The sequence below is a fragment of the Athene noctua genome, chromosome 1 (assembly GCF_965140245.1).
Source record: "Athene noctua chromosome 1, bAthNoc1.hap1.1, whole genome shotgun sequence".
Lineage (NCBI taxonomy): Eukaryota > Metazoa > Chordata > Aves > Strigiformes > Strigidae > Athene > Athene noctua.
In genome coordinates, this window is record NC_134037.1 from 30,946,741 (window position 1) to 30,961,359 (window position 14,619).

The 14,619-nt window shown below is 36.8% G+C and overlaps 1 protein-coding gene across 1 annotated transcript in view; it reads right to left on the reverse strand.

The window, feature by feature from the left end:
- The window catches only part of EYS (eyes shut homolog), a 1,054,063-nt gene that overhangs the window by 33,445 nt on the left and 1,005,999 nt on the right, over window positions 1-14,619 (reverse strand). Inside the window, exons 43-45 of the mRNA XM_074895818.1 lie at window positions 8,497-8,663; window positions 8,165-8,309; window positions 1,737-1,911 (exon numbers count right to left, since the gene is read on the reverse strand). Of these exons, the coding sequence (XP_074751919.1) occupies window positions 1,737-1,911; window positions 8,165-8,309; window positions 8,497-8,663 (487 nt within the window). The remainder of the gene's footprint in view (window positions 1-1,736; window positions 1,912-8,164; window positions 8,310-8,496; window positions 8,664-14,619) is intronic.

Here is a 14,619-nt window from a genome sequence, read left to right on the forward strand (position 1 = left end):
CTTGCAGTTTTGGTTTTGTATCCCCTCTAATATGCTCTTAAATGAAAAGAGTGCCATTCTCCTTTCTTGTTCCTCAGAACAAAATGTCAAGGATTTAACAGTTCTGGAAGGATCCTGCAAATTGTAATAGTTGGGACATATTGTAGCACAACAATTGGAAAGCAATCCCAAACGATATATTTCAAAGTGTTTCTTTCATTACTGTATTTAAGAGAATATAAATATGCTCATAGGGGGAATGGGAAGGGAACTGCATGCTTCATCTCAGGGATGAATTTTCCAAATTTTAGTACAGCCTTACCAGCTTTAGAAGCACTAGTTTTGTACAGGTTTTCTTAAAAGTGAAGATTTGTCTCATGGGCAGCAAAACCAATTACCATATAATTCTCTCTCTAACACACAGTTAGACTGTTTTTATCTTGACAGGTACACAAACCTTTCTTGGTAGCACACAGAAGGACAGGTCTGAATTATGCATAGAGGCTCCACAGTGCAAAGCCTGTTTTTTCTTATCTGTCTTGCTGTCTGCAGTGTTTTCAGATATTTTAAATCAACACTTATCTCTTATTGAAAAAATTATACAAATACATGTAAATAACTGAACACATGTAGAAACACGAGGGGAAGCAGTATAATTAATCTTGGCAGATACTTTTAAAATCAAAAGTGCTCCTCGGCAAAGGTTTTACAAATGAGTTACAAAGTGTTTGAAAACAAGATTTATTACAATGAATGTGTTGACACACAGCAGCAATTTGGAATTGCAATGGTACTTCCTTCTTGTATGCCTTACAGTCTGGACACTAAGACCCATCTACACTTACTGTCAATGCAAGAAATACCATAGACTCGTCTTCTCAGCCAGCTGTCCTTGCCACCACTTATTGTCCCATAGATCAGCCAGGTGAACAACTTACATGATGACCTGACCTAGTTCAATTTTAACATGAGCTCCTAACTAACATACCTTGTTTTGTTTTAAATGAATTAAGAAGGTCCTACATGAGCAGGCCTGGCAGAAGATATGGAAAGACAACAGTGAATGAACACTTGAGAATGCCCTGAAGAGTGACCAGAGAAGCTGCATTTGAGAGTCAGGAAGGTATCCACAGAAATTACAACTGGAGGCACAGATTACTGTGTGTATTAGGGAGAGACTGAGCAGGAGAGGAAGATGCACAGGTGCTAGGTAAGGGAGGTCCTAAGGATTTAAACTGGCTCAGAACTCTCTGATGTTGGGCAGTCAGTAGTTTACTCCAGAAAGGGGTTTTCAGATGAAAATACTTATTTCCAGGAAACAGAAGTCACCTATTTTTGCCCCATCAGCCATGTTCAGACATTAAGACCATCAAGCTCTCTTCTTTGCTATTTGTTCTCTGCTAGCTAGACTGATCACTTAGTTTTTAAAAAATGTCTTACACGTCTAGCTCTTCTCATGCATTTTGTAGTGAGTCTGAATGCCAGTGACTTCAGTAGGGCAGAACAAGTCCATGGAATTTCTTTTAAAATTTACCTGGGAAGTGTCCTAACATAATTTTAATATATTAGATTTGATTTTATTAATGTAAGATTAAAATTTTCTGTGTAACTAAATGAACCCTTCAGCAGTTTTCCTCCCTCCCTCCCTCCCTCCCAAGATGATAGGCTCCTGGAGACTTCCGTTATCATAAGTTACCATAGCAATTAGTCTAGGGATCAGTCTATGCTGTAGTCTACAAAAAAATTAAAATACTTACTAAACAGTAGAGCCACTTTCTATGCACTTCCCACCATTTCTACATTTTATTAAACTGCATGGGGAATCTTTACATTGTCCAACGTTGCGACCAGAATTGGGGTGACCTTCTGGAGTCCCTGGTGATTTAAACTCTTGATTGATGTTGGTGCGAACTTGAACATCAAAAATGCAACCTCAAAAGTAGAAATAAAAAATAAATGAAGTTTAAAACAGACACAGAAATTCAAAACAAACCAAAACCAAACAGGACAGTGTCAATCCTCAATGAATGTGTTCCACCAGAATGTCTTCAGTGGATGAACAACTATACCATCTACATGAGCTAAAGGTATGCTGGCTACTTTCTGTTCAGGCAAATGAGTAGATGATTGTAAATTCTTTCATGTAATGACAGTTAAAACAACAGATGTAATTTCTTAAGGAACAGATAGATTACAAAGTCACTGACTGAGGAGTGACTAGGTGCAATTTTGTGTTTACACACACATGCTCTTACAGGAATGCAACTATATCAGATAAAAGCAATTAAAAAAAAAGATAAACACACAAAGAAAAGGAGAACAGACACCAAGAAGTCTCTTTAATGTAAAATATGTAAGAATCCAGAAAACACTGACTAATATAATGAAGGCAGGGAATGTGGACTTGAATTTCCTTAGGTTGAAAAGGACCCCTTCAGGGAAAGACCCAGATTCTCTCCTTTCTGAGTGAATGCCTCAGTCCCTGGTATATACTGATCATGTTGCACATGACCACATTTTTAAATAGGTGTATGCTGCTTCTTTTGGCCCTTAATCGCAGAAAATAATTCAAAAGTTTTATGTATACTAGTAAGGTAAACACTTCCAGGGCCTGTTACTTGGTCCTGTGAGCAAATGACATGGTGTAGTCACGATTACACTATTTTTATTACTTTCCAGAACAGTATAGCTGCATCCAAGCTACTGATGGGAAATGGTCCCTAGATTATGTTCAATCCCTAAATACACCAAAGAATTGTTTGGAAAAACATTGGATTGCCCCTTTGGTCAGTCTTTGCTCTTCCTAGTGACTACACAGGATGGTTAGCCTTACAGGCCTAACTTAATTCATCAGTATTTCTGAATCATGTTTCCAGACTCACATGCTTATTTATGTACTGCAGAACTGAAGATTATGCCATAGATTATATCCTTTTGGATCAAACCCTAAGTAACTTTTCAAAATACACCTGAACATCCAAGTGATTTAAAGTTGCATTTAAAGGTAGCCTTAAGCACTTTTGGAATGTCATCCAGATCTATCCACAAATATATACAATTTTAAACAAAAATCAGGTTTTAAACCACTTTAGCTAAATCAGCACAGTACTACATTTGGAAATGTTCATACCTTTCTAACCTGATTTATACAATTTAACTGACATATAGTGAATTCCCACAGTGCTTGAAATAATGAGACTAGTAGGTGTTCAGCAGTGCATGCCAGAGGCTCTCTGATTAATATTAAAAGCAGCAAAAGGATATGATATGGAGATTGCAAGTAATCATCACACTTTTTTAAAAAAAAAAAAAAAAATCACTTAATAGAAGTTTTTGCATGATTCACTGAAATCATATAAGAAAAATACTTGCACCTGAAAGACACAGTGAATATCCTATTGTGAATTTTTTTTATAATCACATAATTTGTTTTGAACAAATTATAAGTAATATTTATAGCAAGATAGCTATTTTAACTACAGATAGAACAGTGTTAGTAAAAGCAGCTTTCTTAGACACACTTTTTCCATATTACACACTTTTTGTAGTTCTGTTTGTATTGACATAACTGGTAATTCAAAAACTCATATTAAGCAATTTAAAATAACCTAGTTCGATGATTATTTGCAGTATTCATATTATTGCTTCTTTGCTTTTAACAGTGTTGGTTTTAGGCCACTGTACACCCAGTAAATCCTAACTAATGTTTCATCTGTTTATCAGTAGCAGATAAAGCATGTTCTGTTCTCCTGAGTCTTGTTAGAGTGCTAAGAAAAAGCAGTCCAGAGCTCTGTGTAAACAATGGAAAGCACCATGAGTACCCAAGAACTAGTAAGGTCATAATGGAAAATAAACTGGCATTTGTGTTGATGACTGTAACTGTACCAGCAGAACATCTAGGTTAGAAACAGTTTTTCAGCACTTGTAAACAAAACATGTAGTAGGTACAAGAGTATTTTGGCACAGCTGTATGAGTTCAACTGATTTTTTTTTTTTAATTTCTTCTAACTCTTAGTCAGTGGGATGTGGTTGAAGGACTCCGAGCAGCAATTTCATCCTGTCGTAACAAACACTATACAACCTTCTGCAGAGGGATCAGCTGATGAATATGCATTCTTTCTGACCTGAATTCTCTGCTCTGCCAGTTCTGGGCCTCCTTTAACTAGAGACTGCCAACTGTTCTGAACAGTGGAGAAGTTTCCTGAAACAGCCAAGTTTGCAAAAGGAACTCAGACATTCCTGAATTTGTGAGTCAAAGTTGGTTCGATTCTGAAGATCAGAGATCGATACAAGTAAGATGAAATCAAATGGAACAAGGCAGTGCACTCACAGAGAATATACAACCTTTTTGTTTGTAATGTTTGTCTAGTGGCTCCTTAGACCGCACTTACAGCTTTCTGCCAATGACTTCTTCTTACCCTTAATTTAATTTATAGCTTTCACCCAGTCAAGCAGAGCTCACAAACCACCAAAGAGCCACCAACAAGGGATTAAGGAAACTTCAGAGTTTATAATAAAAAACATTAAATTTTTCAGCTTTAATTTTTTTTTCCAATATATCCTTATCATATGAATAATCTTTTAAAAAATTTCTCACTAGTCTCCCTTACCTGCTTATAAGCATTTGGTACTAATTTGACTAAAATAAACACAGAGCAGGCATTTTCAAGAAGATATACTAAAAACACAGCAAGAGAACTGACAGAAATAAATACATCGATAAGCTATGGTCTATTTGAACTCAGTACTGAATCTTCACATTTCTAAAATTCTATCTGTCTTCAAGTGCTTTGCTTTTTCCCTGTTTTTCTTGCCTGCTTGTGGATAGTGGGGTGTTTGTCTAAAAGAGATGATCCCCACAATGACTCCCCCATGCTGCTCTGAGCTGTGACCCAAACACCCAGAGCGCTTCTATAAATCATACCAAACTAATGCAAGAAGCAACACTGATTAAAAACCACTTCAGAAGTCACTTCCCTTCTGTGACATCTGTGTTGCAGGAACATAAAGAAAAGTAGTCTTTGCTTTGGCAGGCTTGCAATGTATTCTAGTTTATTATGAACATGAACTTTGACCACAGAGTTGTATTTGTACCTATTTGGAAGTCAGCTGAGGTCTGGGTTTACTTTATTTATAAAAGTGACTGCAGTAGCTGGAATTTTATTTACTTTGCAAAATCATTATGTGAAGAGGTAGCGCTCTCAGTGCAAATTAGGTTCCTTAACAGTTCAGCTTTATGGTAAGAGCTTCTTTTGCTGTTTTACTCTTCCATTCAATACTATTTGTTGTCAAACAACAGATTGTTTCTATAGCCATACTTCATCCTATTTATGAACAGAACCACAGGAACAATCAGTTGCTCCTCTCTCTCTGCTCTTCACTTATTTCTAGATGCAAGCCCTGGCTCTCCATCAATTGCTTCTTTGGGTAGAGGCTGCATCCTGCCATTGTGGTAGCACAGAGAATGAAACATCAAAACTTTCCCTTTTGTTTCTCACTGACACCAGATTTCTCTCTGCCCATCTAAGAGATGTGAGGCCTGCAAATTGAACTGTATCTTCTGGCTTTTTCAAAAATAATTCTCTAACTCGTTGTGTGTAGGTGAGTCACAGTTCTGAGCTGTGCAGACCTGAACATGAGGCAGTTGGTTTTATACTCCATTTCAGATTGTCCGTAATGAGCAGCCTGAGTCTCTTTGACCACAAGACCTGCAGCTATCTAAAACCCACATGGACTTTTTAGAGCAGCTGCAGTACGTTCTGTTACACATCTCACAAAACTCTCAGAGGTCCCTTAATTACACTGTTACAGGATGATGAAGAAAAGACAGACACTGAAGCAAACTATCCTACCATGTTTCCATTTACAAAAGGCTTCTGTAAGCCCCCAAGGAGCTAAAATTGAGATGAAGTTCAAAGTTCAGAGCACCTTAAACTTCAGATGAACTTGGCTTCTTCATCTGAGCTCTATCTACCTTTACTAGTTTCTTCAGCCTCTCACAGGGGCTGAAGGAAGTTTTCTAAATTGCTCAAAGTATCATCAAACATTCTTCAGCCTATCAAAAGAATCTGTAAGTGCTGACCCTCAAATTTCCTAAACTTAAAATTACCAGTCTTTTGATTATTAAATTACAGTTTATTAGAGACATATATTTTCAGTTTCCTCCTCCTCCATGTAAATTAATGGAACAACAACTGCTAAAGGCATGTAAGGGAGGAAATTGTCTAAAACAGGAGCTGTACAGAGTAAAAATCCTAAATGATTGTACACTGATGACAGTTAATCTGCAGCACTAAGGCTGACCTCAGTGTTTCTTGATCCAATAGTGATTGCTTACAAAAGGAGATGTAAACTCTGGTATTAGACACAAAATGGTTTAATAAATCATGTCCTTAAAAGCAGCCAACAGCAGCTTTCCAAAAGTCTGAGTGGTTTAATCAACTGTATGCTAAATAAACTTACCTTGACTCTCACTTTCAGAGTTTTTCTGTTGGCTCACTATAGCTGCAGATTGGCTGAAGTAAAATGGTTCAAAATTTTCCATTATGTTAGTGATATTTCAGTTCCCACTCTGGAGAAGGGATATGGAGGTTTGTATTTGATTCTGAGGACCCTGAGAACTGAATCTGTGGAGATTTCTGAGCTAGAAGAACAAATTAGATGCTGACTGCCTAAGAAAATGTAATAGGAAATTGGTCATAGGGAACAGTAGCTTCCTTGAAAGTCAGTATGCTCTGAAGAACAAAGACAAGATGATGCTGGGAAGTGGAGCATGGAATGAATTAGCAAATATAGTAGACAATACTGTGAATGATAGAGACAAAGAGAAAACTGTTTATGTGCTATATATTTGACAAAATTTCGAGGTATAAAACTCTTTTTAAAAAGTAAGAAAAACCAATGAATAGTATGGTAACTAACAGTACATGAAATTCGATTTTTTTTTTTTAAAAAAGAAGAATATTAATCCTGCATTTGTACAAATTTGGCCATCACAATACAGTTGCAAAACTGGCAAAAATTTTGCAGTTAAAGCGAAAAACCAGAGATTCCTATTGGTCAACCCCAAACATTAGCATGTCTATAAAAAAAACTTGGAAGTACTTCACAAATATCAACGCTATTAAAATACTTGCATAGTCATTATGTTTTAAGATATGCCAATTTGCAAGCTGTTAAGAAGCTATGAAAAGTGTAACTATTCAATCCATACTTCCTGAAAAGACGGAGACAGATGAAATGTTAATCCATGTGACTGAGTGAAAAGTTGATTATAGGATAAGAAATTGATTTTGAGGAAGTTTCTGATTAAGAAGAAAAAGGAAGGTGATGGCTGGAAAAGAGGCAGTTATGTGGTCTTAGTGGAAATGGAGTGTAGTAGTGCACGAAAGGGAATTTTACTGCTGTGCTTGCCTTTCATAATGTGCACTCAATTTTATAATTAAGAATTCAAACTTTGCTCTGCTCTGGCAAAATGTTTTCTTTCGCTTTGAAAGGCTTTCCAGTGCTTAAAATAAATTGAAGTTTACCTCACAAATATTGAGCACGTTATTTCTATGGAAGTAAGGAATGCAAATAAATAAGCGTTATGAACAAATCCTTTTCTTCATTATTGATCTGGTAGGAGTTGAATTAAGATTTCTACAGAGCTTCAAATATTAGTTTTGAGGTAGGAATTATTATCTGATAAATAAATAGCTGAAATATTCCTAACATGAATTACCTAGGTCCTGTCTAGAGACCTAGATCACGATGTCAGGGGAAAAAAACAAAACAGATTTCATGATGCCCTATTGGAAAGAAGCTTTCAGCATGAAAACCATTACCCAAACCAGCACTGCCAGTGACAATGGTCAGACAGATGGGAGAAGAATCTAATCTACTTTACTGTAGCAAAAAGTAGTCCTTTTGCAGCGATGTTGTAGAACAGGGACAGATTAAAAAAATTAGATAATTTCAAACTTCCATTTTTATCAGAAACAAAAAGTACTAAAAATATTTAGCAAATCCTCTTTGCATCATGTTTCTTGGTTATCATAATGAAATAATGAAAAAGCCACAGGAATCTCACCCAAGATTTTAGTTTGTTTCTTTATAAAACAGAGATTCTAGATCTTTATTTCATAGGCAACTGAAACAGTCTAATGCATATTTTGAAAGGAATTTAAAACAGTATAATCTTTACCTTGAAAGCCGTTCTTAAATCTGGATCCCTTTGGTAGGAGTTCTGGAGTATACTCGCGATAGCCTCCTAAATAAAACTGACTGAAGACATTGAGTCCAACCAGTCGTCCAGGAGAAGTGACAGTTTTATTCTTCTGATCATCCACCTTTCAATGACATGTTTATATTTGTTACAACAAAACCCATTACCTTATTTAGGAACTTCCAATGAAGACAGTCCTCCAAACTTAACAGGGGAACACAAAAGTAATTTTTAAACTTTCCATATAAAATGTGAAAAAAAAAGAACACTTCCATCTAAAAGCTATCCTTCTAAAGGAAATAATTTCTTACCTTTAACCAGCCTTTTTGGAGATATCTGCCAAGATGGATGACATGAATATTGAGTGTCAGATCAAGTGGTTTACTAATGATTGTTGCTGTGCCAGAACCTAGATTGTAGCTATATACAATTCTGCCATCACGGAGGCCTAACTCCAAGAAATCATCTCCATTCAGACCTGAAAAGACAAAAATAGAACAGCTACTTATCCCAGGATTTAATGAATACTGATGCATAAAATATTCTCCAAATCCACTGAAAATATATCCATTTATAAAAATCTTAGCCAGGAAGGTTTTAAGTTTTATATATATTTTTTAATATTCTCTGTTTAACTTGTAACACTATTTCCAATATTCTTGTGGATTTAAAACAGAAACTGCAGAGATTTTAAACATATTTATAGGCCTTTTAAAGTCCTTTTTCTCATTAGGGTAGGTTAGTGATATCCACAAAACCTGTTGAGCCTCGTGGATTTAGTAGTCATTGCTGTTCCCCCCCCCTGCAACATTCTCAACTTTCTCCAAAATCTTAAAAAAACAAATTAAAACACCAAGTTGCATGTGAGAATAGCCTATGACTTAATCCTATTCCAGTATGCCTTCAGCTTTCATGGTAGGTACTTTTAACAGCCTCAAAACTTGAGTGCACCCACTGCTTCGAGGTAAGGAGAGAAACAGGGATATGGGCCTGAGGAAGCCCTAGCAGCTTCTATCAATCTTGGTCAGCTGCCATTGACCCAAGAGCACCTGGAGACTTTATTACAGCTGCCCCTGATTAGGGTGGCTCTAGAGTATTGGTTACTGAAGTTTCTCTGGTCAGAACAGCTGTATGATCTTATTCTCTGAAGTCTTCTTAAACTTTCAGGTTAGAACTCATTCATTTGCAAATTTGCAGTAAATAATTTAATTTCTTTACATTTAGGACTACATGCCGTAAGTGTAGTTTGTGCTTTTCATGTACTATACTATAAAATCTCATCTGAAAGATTTTAAGTCTGACGTAAAGCCTGTAAGAATTCAATTTCTGGACCATTCTGGTTCATCCAAGTAAACAGATTTTTACATTGGCATCTTTGAAGAGAGAGAATTCAATCCCTCTTCTCATGTAGGCAGGAGTGGAACCACCATTAATTAGAGAAAACATGATCAACTTGTTTCTTTTTACAAACCCCAACCTTTATTTTTTTATATATGTTTAGTATGGTAAAAGAATTGGGATACAAACAATGGTAAAAAAGAAGAATGTTACCTACCTGTAAACTGTGTTCTATTTGATATTTCCTTCTGCTTTCATAAAGCTATCTCATTTTGTATTTGTTCTAGGGAAAGTATCTTCCTGTTTGTTCTTGCAGTGTCATTTGGTGGCCCTCATTTCAAATATGTGTCTTGATGCTCCTGCCCCAAGTGCATGGGGAATTTGTTTCATTTGCAAAAGGTAAAGTGGGCTTTTCCCCACAAGAAGCAAGGATACATATATTTCATTCTCCCGTTGAACTTCTGCATGTTGCCATTTTATGGCCAAAACTGCCATATTCCCCTTATCTCATATGATGTAAATGAACATGCTGCATTAGCAATGCGGGGAGGGGAACAGTGCTCTTCTTTTCCTGTACATAATTTTGATTTTTCTATACAGCTACTATTTTGATGCAACATGAATACATATAAAAAGAAAATCTTATTCCAAAGAATTTGAATACACAGCCTCTGTGGAAAATGTGGTTATAATCAGTTGAACAGAACACAAACACACTTCATTTCTATTACAATTATTTGTTCCTGTCTGAATGAAACCCTTCTGCCTTCAGTTACACTGGCACATTACCAGTGAAGGACTTCCAAACTGAAAATAGCATTTTTTGTACATAATTAGCAGAGTTTCTATTTTCAGCAGTACCCACAATGTATTTAAAGGATCTGGCCTGAAAAACTACGAGATGCACATTAAAGACAAGGTGTTATTTAAAATACTGTCTGAATCTTTAAAATGTTTTCTTGGAAATGACATACATAAAATAAATACAACAGTGTCAACATTCTACAAAACTGACCTGATGGTGATGATAATGTTAATTAATAGTCTTCATAAATAAGACAGTTTTAACTGTTTTGGTGGTTTGGATTCTTTTGTCTTACTCTTTGTCTGTACCAAGAATGGAAAGGAAAACAGACTCTTGAGTGGGCTTCAAAGAAATAAGGCCATTCAAAAATGATTGATTTCTACTTATGCATTAGTCTTACAATGGCATAATTTTATTGACTTAGTTTTTCTTGCACTAATATAACTGCAAATAGAAACAGATCCCTAATGTTTTAATATTTTATACTTTCAAGGTTGCAAAGTGAGTGATTTAAATATCTTAACTATGAAAACCAGCAGTAGTTATTTTGTAGAGTACACACTAATAGATGGATTCTGGGGAGAAAAATTTTCCTGCTTTCTCTGCTTTTGTATCTGTTATTAGCTCTAGAGTATTTGTTACTGAAATTTCTCTGGTCAGAACAGCTTCAATACTCTGAAGTCTTCTTAAACTTTCAGTTTAGAACTAATTTCTGGATGAAAACATGGAGTAAATAATTTATTTATATTTAGGACTACCTATGCTACCATTGGCAGAGATCCTTCAAAAGAAACATTTTTTTTGGGGGGTGGAGCAAACAAGCACAGTACTTTTTATTGCAAGCAGGTAGCAAATGAAACTTGGAATTATCTGTTTATAACTATTTTTTACTGCCTTATATTTAAACCCTGCTACAGGTGAAAGAGTACACTTTTAAACATAACAGTTTTAAACGTCCTGCAATGTAGGACTAGAGTAAACATCCTTTAAAAATAATCTACAAGACCAAATGTTTGATATGTATAAATAATTTCACGCTTGAGTTGTGAATAGCACACTCAGCAGCACTCTCCTCTTTTTAGAAGTGTGCTCTTTGAAACCATCAGTGTTCTAGTGCTTTTAATTTTGAAGACCTTCATATTCACTGTTTTTCTATTTCCTGAAAATAATTTAGTTCTAGTCAAGTGAATAATATAGGTTTTCTTCTTTCAGATTTCCTTTTTTTCTGTCTGATAATGAGCACATCCATATTTACACATATACATATTTATCTCCTTTCATAACTAAAGAACTATACTTGTAAGTTTTTGAAAAGGACAGATTTGTTTATTCCAGTTTGAAAGAAATAGTAGTTAGCATGTATTCAGCCTGAATTGATCTAAAATTTTAAAAATCTTATTTTGGAAACAGGAGACAAAAGCTGCCACGTTTCTGCAGTACTTCTGTCTAAATATTCACAGGGCAAGTGATACAGGTGGATTTACTTTTGCTTTTACATTATTACTCTGACTTATAAAATAAGCACCGAACAACTATTTACATAAGCTTAACATATGTTAAGGCCCAACTTCCAGACTTCGCTTCCTCCCCCAAAACCAAGTGGTGCATGGGTGTGAGGGTCCATGGTCAGTACACGGTGGTTTCTCTCCGCCACTCCTTCCTCCTCGCACCTTTGCTCTGGTGCGGGCTCTCCAGGGGCTGCAGTTACTTCAGGGAACTTCCAGCTGCTCTGCCATGGGGTTCTTCATGGGCTGAAGCGTTGGTAATCTGCTCTTTTGTGGAGTTGGTATGGAGCTCCTCCTCCTTTTCCTCCTCCTCTTCCTCTGACCTTTTGTTCTCTCTGTTGCTTCCCTTTGTTCCTTCACCTTCCCTCTGTGGTGTTTTCTCTCCCTTTTAAAATGCATTTCCGCGAGGCCCCCTGTGCCGGGGCCCAGCCGTGCCCTGCCGCGGGCGGGCTGGAGCCGGCTGGAACCGGCTGTGTCCGGCACGGGGCGGCCCCGTCCGCGCCTCAGAGCCGCCCTGCGGCCCCGCTGCCCGCGCATGGCGCCCGCACCCAGGACACATACAGACAGTGGCAACGTTTGTCCTGGCCTGTGGGAACATTCCAACCCAGGTCACGCTCAGCCATAGCCTGGAGACTTAAAGAAGAGGTTGTGTCCGCTATGATCAGGGGAAATTGAGAGTACTGTTAGTCTGACTGCTGTGACAGGTTTGGTTTTAAGTGAGATTTTAGAGCAAGGGTGACTTCTGATTTATAAGCTTTGTGGGGATAAGAGGAAGAAGATGTTATACATCTCTGTGTTAGACAACATTTGATAGTGCCTCACGAGAGGTTAGCCATGACATCAGTATCAGTGGTTTAGGCAGACGCGATGGTGGAGAGGAATCAGGTAGGGTACTGTAACAGAATGCTAACTACAATAAACGGGATGAAATTGCTTCCTTACAGCAAGATCACAGGCTGTGAAAAACCTTATGCTCCTCATGGTGCTTGATAGTCAGCAAAAGTAAATTGTTGGCATCTCTTCTTGGTGAAATAAAGTTCTACTCGGTAAGAAATACTGCTTTCTGGTAATTAAAACAGGGATTATTCAGTCTCCACAACGATTCAGGAGAAAATAAATAAAACTGCTACACAGCTATTTACAGGTACCTCATTGTTTCTCAGCCTTGCTGACAGCTGGTGCTCTACTACCCACCCATCATTTGACATGGGGCTGCAGAAACTCATTATTACTGTACAGCAGTGTTCACAAAAGAAATGATATGCAGAATAATAAAAATCCAGATTTCTGCCTGACAACTACACAGCTACATAATAAACCCAGAATGCTAGTATTCCGGTTAACAAAGATGACATCAGTAAGAATTTTTTCACTTCATTCAGCTGAATATGGTTGGAAGACCTACGCTTCACAATGACTTTGATATTACAGAGTACACCCTGCAGGCAGACATTTTTGAGATGAGATTTTGTGCAATGTATCTTTTAAGCATATTTTTTGGTATTCTCTTTTGATTATTGTAACTGAAAAAAAAATCAGGTTAAATTGCACCATTGATGCTTTACATTTAATATTTGCTTTTTTTCTATCCTGAGTAAAGACAGGTGGACAAATTGTATAATATTTCTTTGGCTACATTTCCAACAATTTCTGTACTGACAGTTTGAAATTCAGTTCCCAAGGTTGCAGAGACATGTCTGAATGTGGTAGTTTGTTCTTGTCATTGAAAAGAATGTTCTAGTGATTAATTTGTGTTTGTATTACAAAAGAGCTATGTATTATTGTTATAAAAAATTTAATGATGGGGACACTGGTTTCTGAAAGCTACTCTCTGAGTGACTAGATGGAAATGTTTTAGTTATTGTCAACATCACGTGCCATTTCTACTTGGCTACCCAAAAAAGAAAGACAGTATTTCCTCAGTCCACAATAATAAATAGTAAGTGAAAGGAAAAACTGCCTGGGAGTGAACGGTGACTGTTGCAGGAGGAATCTGTGGTATGAGGGGAGTTGTACCTGGATGCAGTTAAAGTACCATTGAATACAGTTCAGTTTGCAGAGTCAATGTGGCCTAATCATATTTTGTTGAAGTTTGGAAAAAAACTTAGCAAAGTCTGGTTCACACACAGACAGGCAGAGCATAGTTTGAGTTTAAATACACTCATAGTGGTTTAATTCTTATTTCTGTAAGGCTAATTTGGATAATCAGCTCAATAAATTAAGTAAATTAGTTGGTGGCTGTTTGTTCATGTGCTGTACCAGGGTCTCAGGGCACAGTGAAGTACAGTTAATCAGCAGAGCTGCACTAGGTAAATTTGACAGAGTCTTTGCAAACTAAAGTAACTGGCTTAATTATATCACAGATATGTAAACTTCCAAGTCATCCTAAATTAACGTGTTTTAGTTTGCATTGTGATAGACTAACAGTCAGAATCTTGGAAGTCTACCACAGGGAGAAAGGGGAGAATTCCCAGAGGGTACAGGAACTTAAGTAAATAAATTTAATAAGAAACAAGACCTAAGAAGATATCAAATGTACTAACATAGCAAATGGAAGATATCCCCTATCCTATTGATAGGATTTACTGCAATTATTTTGTGCAATATGTAACTGCATAATGCCTCCCCCAAATTAGTTTTTAATAGAGACCTCAGTATCTTAAAACTGCTAATAATAATTTCTCCCCTCTTTCATCTTCATTAAGTATCAGTTTTCTGATACTGCTCAGCACAAGCATAGGGTTCCCATAAGCCGTTGGTCATATCTGCCAAACTCATGTGATGTT